This window comes from Nicotiana tomentosiformis, chromosome 12 (assembly GCF_000390325.3).
Source record: "Nicotiana tomentosiformis chromosome 12, ASM39032v3, whole genome shotgun sequence".
Taxonomy (NCBI): Eukaryota; Viridiplantae; Streptophyta; class Magnoliopsida; order Solanales; family Solanaceae; genus Nicotiana; species Nicotiana tomentosiformis.
Window position 1 is genome coordinate 80,055,068 of NC_090823.1, and position 8,547 is coordinate 80,063,614.

The 8,547-nt window shown below is 33.1% G+C and overlaps 1 protein-coding gene across 1 annotated transcript; it reads right to left on the reverse strand.

Annotated features, from left to right (window-relative positions):
* Nucleotides 1-742: 742 nt before the first annotated feature.
* On the reverse strand, nt 743-4,024 carry LOC104105761 (ADP-ribosylation factor). The gene is made up of 7 exons (XM_009614148.3): nt 3,859-4,024; nt 2,820-2,979; nt 2,457-2,527; nt 1,673-1,792; nt 1,296-1,414; nt 1,096-1,177; nt 743-1,017 (listed from the first exon to the last, which is right to left on the reverse strand). Exons 2-7 carry the CDS (start codon nt 2,965-2,967, stop codon nt 1,012-1,014), a joined length of 546 nt encoding a protein of 181 aa, XP_009612443.1. The 5' UTR covers nt 2,968-2,979; nt 3,859-4,024; the 3' UTR covers nt 743-1,011.
* Between the last annotated feature and the right edge of the window lie 4,523 nt (nt 4,025-8,547).

The following is an 8,547-nucleotide window of genomic DNA, read 5'->3' on the forward strand; positions in this document are numbered from 1 at the left end:
AATGACAACTCGTAAATTATGTGGTTAAGGCATGTGAAATACTTCTCACTTTTTCGAGAATAGAGTTGTCAAAATGGGTTGGCCAGCCAAGCTGTTGGGGTCTATAGAATTCAATTGGATTAGACAAGTTGGCCCTTAATTTGAAAGAGTCTTCAAAATGCGGCCGGTCTAGCCCATCCCTAAGTAGATTAGGAGTTAGGACTGAGGATAGGCTACTCCTTCAAATTTGCTATAAAGAAAAATGTTCAAACGCCAAACATCTATTTTATGTTTTGTGATAACTTGGCTTTTCTTTCTCGTTGCTACGCGCGCAACACATTTTCATTAGTTGCTTTTCTCACCTCAAGTCTGTAATTTTCATCTTTTTGTAAATGGTAGGGTTAGGCAGAGATTCTACTCCTTGAAGAGAAGAATTGAAAATCGTTGTTTTATGATTTTGGTTTAAGTCTGGTCATCTAGTTTTATGTGTACTTGGTACGTCCTTACCCTTCTTCGACCATTTTACTTACACTCATAAAATACCAGTCCACCATCGACACAGTAGCTCGCCGAATACCAACTTCTGAAGATTTCAGTTTACATAAAAAGTCTAGACAAGTTTAAAGCATAATAAAACCTAATTAGGCTATGAGTCTCAGGCCAACACAGTACAACAAAGTTCCGAATAAATTTTGTTTAGGAGACGATGTCAATTTAGAACAGTAAAAACACATAAATAGCACAGAAGACCACAAATACTACCTTTATCTAAAAAATGCCAGGGAAGAACCCTACCCCTGAATAAAATAATATATGGAAAGACAAGTGGCTGCCATCATGCGAGTCAGAGTGCAAAATATTACATGAACATTAACCTAAAGCTACTTCAAGGTACCATCATCCTTTTACAAAAAGGGAAAAGAAGTATAACAAAACAATAGTTTTGCAATAAGCCAATTCTCCTTGCAAAAGAAGGATCTCGTAAGGTACATAAAATAAAAACATAACTGCAAAAATCATTGATCATGCCTCCTAAGCCTGTCATAAGAAAGAAAGATTGTTAGAAATTACAGCCTCGAAATGATCAATGAATTCCTGTGTGATAATCTCACGTACCTTGCTCGCAATGTTGTTGGAGAGCCAGTCAAGTCCCTCGTAAAGTCCTTCCCCAGAGGCGGCACATGTACTCTGAATGTACCTGTGAGGCAAAGTAAGAGGTTCAGTAATGGTAGAACACAATTCATTCTTATCTGCAACACCATGCATGCAACTCAAGGATACTAGCAAAGTGTATCAAACTTGGCCACAATATATACCAGTGACGTTGACGGAGGGAGTGAAGACCAAGCTTATCAGTAATCTCAGCAGCGTTCATAGCATTTGGAAGATCTTGCTTGTTGGCAAACACAAGCAGCACCGCATCCCTCAGTTCATCCTATAAGTACATTAGCAAAAGTTTTGAGAATGAGAGATAATGAGCAATAAGAAACTAATACCATATATCTTTATAACCCATAGAGTTGGTAATATCTCTTGGCATCATTCTTGAATTATACTCTTTTACCTCCAAACTCCCGCCCAAGGTTCATTATAAACGGGCACGCACGCGCGCGCACAAAGAGAGAGAGAGAGAGAGAGAGAGAGAGAGAGAGATAGAGATAGAGAGAGAGAGAGAGAGAGATGATTGCATTACCTCATTCAACATCCTGTGCAACTCGTCTCTAGCCTCAACAACACGGTCCCGATCATTACTGTCAACAACAAAGATGAGCCCTTGTGTGTTTTGGAAGTAATGTCTCCACAGTGGTCGAATCTGGAAATATCAATAAATAATGACTGAGCATATCAGGTAACACCATTAACAATTTCAGCCAATAAGTCATTTCCTGGTATCAAAAACTCATAAGTCCAGAATACCTATAGAAAGACTAGATCTAGATGAACCTTTTTATTTGTCGATAACAAACACTAGATGATAAAGCTAGATAGGCATTAGCCACTCAACTAGGCAAAGCCATGGCAGAAATGAATTTGCAAGATAAACCATGCATATAGATGATGGCTGGAGTTGGAAGAGAAGTTACCGTTCAGTTCTTTCTGTCTTTCTGAGAGTACGGTGTTCTTGGTGGATATCTCTCAGAAAGAAAAACATTGTGAAAGAAAAATGGACATTATACCAAACCAAAAAGAGACCAAGAGAGAAAAGGAACATCATTAATCTCTACTCAAGCATATTAGACAAGAAACACTAACAGGAAAAAGAAAATAAAATTCCAGAAACCAAAGCATGCTCCATCTTTATCCAGCCACTTGAAGGATGGCCATTATGATGTTATCCTAAATTAATGGGGTATTGAACTTTCCTATGTTTGTTGCTTTTTTCCTGATGAGTTAAAGAGATTTCCTATGTTATGTCACATTTTTAGAGAACTAATGTCACAGATCACCAGACTTTGGTATTTTATGGCACCAAATACCTTGTCCTGACCACCAACATCCCAGACAGTGAAGCTAATGTTCTTGTACTCCACAGTCTCCACGTTAAATCCTGACAAGAGCGAGCGTTAGTGCAGAACATACCAAGGACTCGATAAATAGAATTAGGGCAGCTATGGTTAATATGTTAAATGCAAATACCATTAACACTTTAACAGAGGAAATACTTTTCAAAATCCATAGAGTAGGAAGAATCCAAGAAAAGGTCAATCACTTGGTCAGTTACGAAGTCTAATTAATGGAAGCAGAGTGAAAGTGGCACTATGTTACGTACCCAGCACAAGATCAGTACCACGAGCAATAGACGTTACGTGCAGCATACACGATATAATAGCAGAACTTACCAATGGTAGGAATAGTGGTAACAATCTCTCCCAGTTTGAGCTTGTACAATATGGTTGTCTTACCAGCTGCATCAAGACCTACCATAAGAATTCGCATTTCCTTCTTGGCAAATAGCCGACTGAAAAGCTTAGTGAAAGACAACCCCATCTTTAAAACTGCCTGTTATACCAAAACCAAAAATCAGACAGCTGTACAGCTTCATTCCTCATACCAATAAGCAAAGATAGGTTTCACATGCGCAAAGGTTGTACTACCAGTTGACACTTTACGATGAGAAACAAAAAGCTGAGCAGCCAAGTCAATTATAGCAAGGGACTTGATAATTTTTAAAACCTCTTCTTCCATACAGTTTGTTTATCCAAAGCAATAATTCAAATTCTTTTTCCAAACTTCATTCAAAATTTCCAAACTCCTACATTACAATTTCCGCATATCTTTCCCATCTGAAATTCCAGTCTATTTCATCAATCTAGAAAATACAGTAGGACAAGGAGAAAAAAACTAGATACAATTACGCCTCAATCCCAAATTAATTGGGGTTCGGGTATAGGAATCTCAATATCCACTTCGCTTCATTTGGGCCCGTTTAATTACAATACTCAATAATCTGGATTTTGGCGGTTCTCTAACACCAGAAATTCGTAATTTTACCAAAAACAAATTCAACAAAAAGCTTTCCAAAATCACACAAAATCAAGCGGTAAAGAATAAGAGTCAATGAAATCAAGGTCTGTAGCACGTAAATCGGAGTCTTAGACGATGAAACAAATAACCAAATCCCGATCCGCACAATTTAGCTCGAAACCCTAAAAGTAAAGGCGGATCAAGTCAACGCAACTGCAAAAACTATATACATGAATACAAACAAGATCAATAATAATTAACTGTACAGATTTAATCATCAATTTAGATTCCCTATTACATAACATCTCAATCAACAATATATAGGAACAATATTATAACTTTTGTAAAATCAATTGTACTATGTCGAAATTTATGTGTATAACGAATTCAAAGAATTGGAGAAGGAGTTCTTACGTGGGAAAAATCGCTAATAGCTGATTTGGAAGAAGAGGGGGCAGATTTAGGAATATGGGAAGTCCCCGATGTGTTGAAGAGCAGCTTTCTAAGAAGAGAAAAAGAAAGAAACTTTTTAAAGCTAGTATTAAATTGGGAATTTGGTATTGCATGATCCAACAACTTTATTTATAGTTTCAAAAATAAATCCGTTAATACAAGCTATATAAATATATATATATATTATTATAAAAGTATGAATACAATGTCGGTTTACAAAAATAATCTTATAATATTAAGTATAATAACGCATAATAAAAGGACATAACCAAAATTTTAGATATTAGACTTATAATTCTATTAGTTTTAAAACATAATACTACACGTTAGGAATCCTACATGATTACCTTTGGAAATCTTATTAGTATAATTAATTTTCGGTTGTCTAATTCATATAAAATTGAACAAATAAATATATTTAGTTATATAATCCTATTACTTTTAGGATATACTTCTTAAAAATTTATATTACTAATTTAATTTGAAAACGTATTATAATGTTCTATTACTAATTTAATTTGAGAATGTATTATATTGTCCAAATCCATTTAGAAAAAGGAGAACCTATATTATTATAAAAGTATAAATACAATATTAATATACCAGAATAGCCCACAAATATTAAACGGGAGAACTCATAGGGAAATGGCATAACTGCAATAACTTATTTTTTGGACTACAATATCTTCTATACTAATTTTTAATATTTAATATTTTAAAATTAATAAAATTTATCTATTAAATTCTTATTAAAAATATGTAGGAAGATTTAATAAAATCAATTTCATCAGAATCTTCCGTACTGGCAATACGTTACCACTCCATAATGTCCAATACCAAAACAAAGTAATATTAAATGGACTGCATAAAGAGTTGACATTGAGGAAAAAAAAAAGATACGCCCATGATAATATATTTTTATATTATATTTAAACTATTTTCCTACTCAAATAATATTTTTTTATTAATTTTTCGTGTAATATTTAAAAATACCCAATTATTAAACTACAATTAAGAAAATATTTAAGAATATAAATGTGTGAGAAAGAGAAAAAAAAATAGTTGGTAAGACTCAATATCACTAATGATTCTACCGACATAAAGATCTAAAAGTGAAATGTCATATCAATCTTTTACTCTTTGAAAATAAAATTTATGGTAGATAAAATTATAATTAAGACTAAATATTCAAAATAAGAGATGAACTAATATTAAGATCTAAATTAACATAGAATAAATTATTTTTTATGTTAAAATTAAAAAATTAAATCTTTTAATTAATTATTTAGTAAGAGAATCCAATTCAATTATTTTTTTAAATTCATCACATGAATAAAATTCTTATTCAAGTTAAAAAGAAATCTTAGGGTACATAAATTTATTCCATAAAAAGAGCGTTAGAACACAAAGTAAAAAGGTTAATATATTATTAAGAATCAAAATGCTATACAAGTGTCTGAGGAAGTACAATCAAAGCTAAATATTAAACAAGAATAAGCTTTCAATACTATATTATAAAGAGTCGACTCTGCTATAACGGAATTATTCTTTGTAGATGCATCCGGCAGAATTGAAATAATATTTCTATGTCATGCATTACTTGCAAATATCATATCAAGAGGCATGACATTGTTAGCAATAATAGCAAGTGGTGTACTAACAACGATTTTATTGTAAGGCCACTCACTTTAGATTTGATATACCTCTTCAAACAACTTAAATAACCATCACAAATATATCAAATCAGAGCAATGGTACTAAATTTATAAGGAATGAAAAATTGATAATATGGGATGAAGCGCTTATGGCTAAGTGGCAAATGGAGTTCTAGAGATATATTGGATATTAATGAACCGTTTGGTGAAAGAATAATGGTTTGGGAGGTAATTTATGTCAACTACTGCCAGTAGTTCCAAAATCGACAAAAGCAGAGACTGTAAAAGGCAGCTTGCAAAAGTTATACTTCTGGCCTCAAATGAAAAAGATTCAACTGACAAGAAATATAAAGTAAGAACAGATCCAGTATTCAGTGTCTTCTTGCTTTGTGTCGGAAACGAATAAGAGCATCCAATAAAAGATGATTTGGGCACAAGGACAAACATCCTAAATATTAGACTATATTTACCGCAATTTATTTTCTTGCACGAACAACTATATGTTGCAATTTCAAGAGGGATATCAAGATCGACAACAAGAGTTCTGTTTAAGGCAGAGCAACCAAAGCATTAGGAGGAAACATACATAAAAAAATATTGTCCACAAAGAAGTGTTCGTTAAGATACCATCACATTAAATACTTTTAAACTATAATACATAATTATCTAACTAACATGACAAAATTGATCATTTGTGTAAGTTTTGATGATGTCCTTCTATTTTAAATTCATGTATTATGCTAATGTAATAATATTTTTCGGCATTCAGATGATTGTTGTATTATTATACATAAAATTTCTCTTATTAATTAAATTTTATTGTTCTTTTATATAAATAAATATTTAAATCATTACGTGTCATTTTTAACGTGCAACGCACGTTCATAGATACTAGTATATATATATATATATACACACACACACACACACACACACACACACATTAGTAGAACAGACTAGTATGAATAAAATATATTTTGAAAAACATAATTTAATATTCTTTCCATACTAGTCAGTTCTACTAATGTTTGTGGCTTAAATAAAAGATTACCTAACATATATATATCCAAAAGATGAAATAAGGATGTTGAGATGGATGTATGGGTATCACGACTCAAAATTCTAACCAAAGGGTCGTAATGACACCTAACACTTGTTAGGCAAGCCAACACTTAACAATAAATAAGAAAACGAGACTAACAGTTAATAACATAATAATATAGAATAAGAGTAAAATCTTAGAAATATATAACAAGTCTAAAGTAAACACCGACTAATCAACCTTCCAAGATTTGGTGTCACATCGTACATGAGCTACTAAGAATACTACATACAACGTGTGCAATGAATACAATATTGTCTTGCATAATAAATAGTAATGGAGAAAATGGAAACAATACTCTAGCGCTTGTGGACGAGTGTACAACTCTACCTCGAGCCGTCCATCTAGTAACGACTAAGCACCTCTCGGAACTCCGTTAGTACCAATGTTTGAATCTGCACAAGAAGTGCAGAAGTATCATATGAGTACAACCGATCCAATGTACTTAACAAGTATCGAGCCTAACCTCGTCGAGGTAATGGCAAGGCTATAAAAAGATACTTACCATATAAACCTGTATAGTTAATAAGCAGTAGAAATAACAAATAGAGATAATAGTAATACTAACAAGAATAAAAGGCAGAAAATAGTAAAAAGATCCAATAATAGAAGTAATAACCACGTTTCTTGAATAACACAACTAAAATCCTTTTCAGCAGCTCAAATCAACGAGGAAGAAATAATACACTTAATCAACATAGCCAAAGCCTACAAAGAAAAATTATATCAGAAACAACACCAAGATTCATATCACATACGTTGTGGCGCACAACCCCATCCAACACACAAAGATACTGTTGCAGCCTCAACCCGATCCCATGGCCATACTATTGTTGCAGCGAGCAACCCGACCCTTATCATAACATTGTTGCGGTGGCAACCTGATCCACCATATCAATTTATATAGAATCATCCAACAACACAACCAAACATAGAAATAATCATAATAAAATATCGAGGAGAATAGATAAACCTAATTCATTAAGGATAAGATGAACACTAACAAGGAATAACAGGCAATCCAATATTCAAAAGCTAGTCTCACACATATATTTCGAGGAAGCCTCAAACAAGATCAATAACACACGAACGATCAAATAACCACACAATCCAATATAGCATAGAAGAACAAAACATGAAACATGTAAATACATGTGACAAATAAGGCAGGTAACAAGCAAATGTGTGTAGTAAGTAAAGGCAGATAACCGATAAAGATAGGTAGCAAGTAAAGGCATGTAGCAGGTAAAAACATGTATCAAGTAAAGACATGGGACAAGAAAAGGTATGTAAATAACAAAGGCATGAAATAAGTAAAGGTATAAAATAAACTAGTTCTACCCGCATGCTTTAACCCATGACGATGCATATACACTCGTCACCTTGCATATACATTGGCCAACACATAGAACATGTAGTAGATAGACCAATCGCATCCTAATTCCCTCAAATTTAGATTAACCACGATATTTACTTCTTTGCGGAACCAAATCAACAATCCAAAACAGTTTTACCTTTAGCACAAGCCTCCAAACAACTAGAATCTGGTCAAATAACGTTCAAACAAGTCAAATACAATTTAAGGAACCGCCTTAGCATAAAAAGGTTCTTTATTTAATATTTAAAAAAGTCAAGTTGGGCTGTCACAACCCAAAATCCAACAAAAAGCCGTGATGACACCTAACCCGCTTGTTAAGGCAAGCCAACACTCGACAACATCAATAGAATTTAATTATTAAGCTATTAACTAATTCATGATATAAAAAGCACAACAGTTTAAGTCATAACTCAATTATTAAATATGCATGAATCTCAGATAGGGTCTAACATGACCACAACTGTCTCATAAACTATCCAAAAACCCGAGTGTTACAACTAGTCACAAGCATCTAA

Bases quoted from the DNA above. Each gene is read 5' to 3' on its own strand.
- LOC104105761 (XM_009614148.3), bottom strand. From the start codon at position 2,967: ATGGGGTTGTCTTTCACTAAGCTTTTCAGTCGGCTATTTGCCAAGAAG. The intron at 2,528-2,819 runs GTAAGTTCTGCT...CGCTCTTGTCAG, and splicing joins TACCACTATTCCTACCATTG to GATTTAACGTGGAGACTGTG. The intron at 1,793-2,456 runs GTATTTGGTGCC...TGATATTTCCAG, and splicing joins ATGTTGGTGGTCAGGACAAG to ATTCGACCACTGTGGAGACA.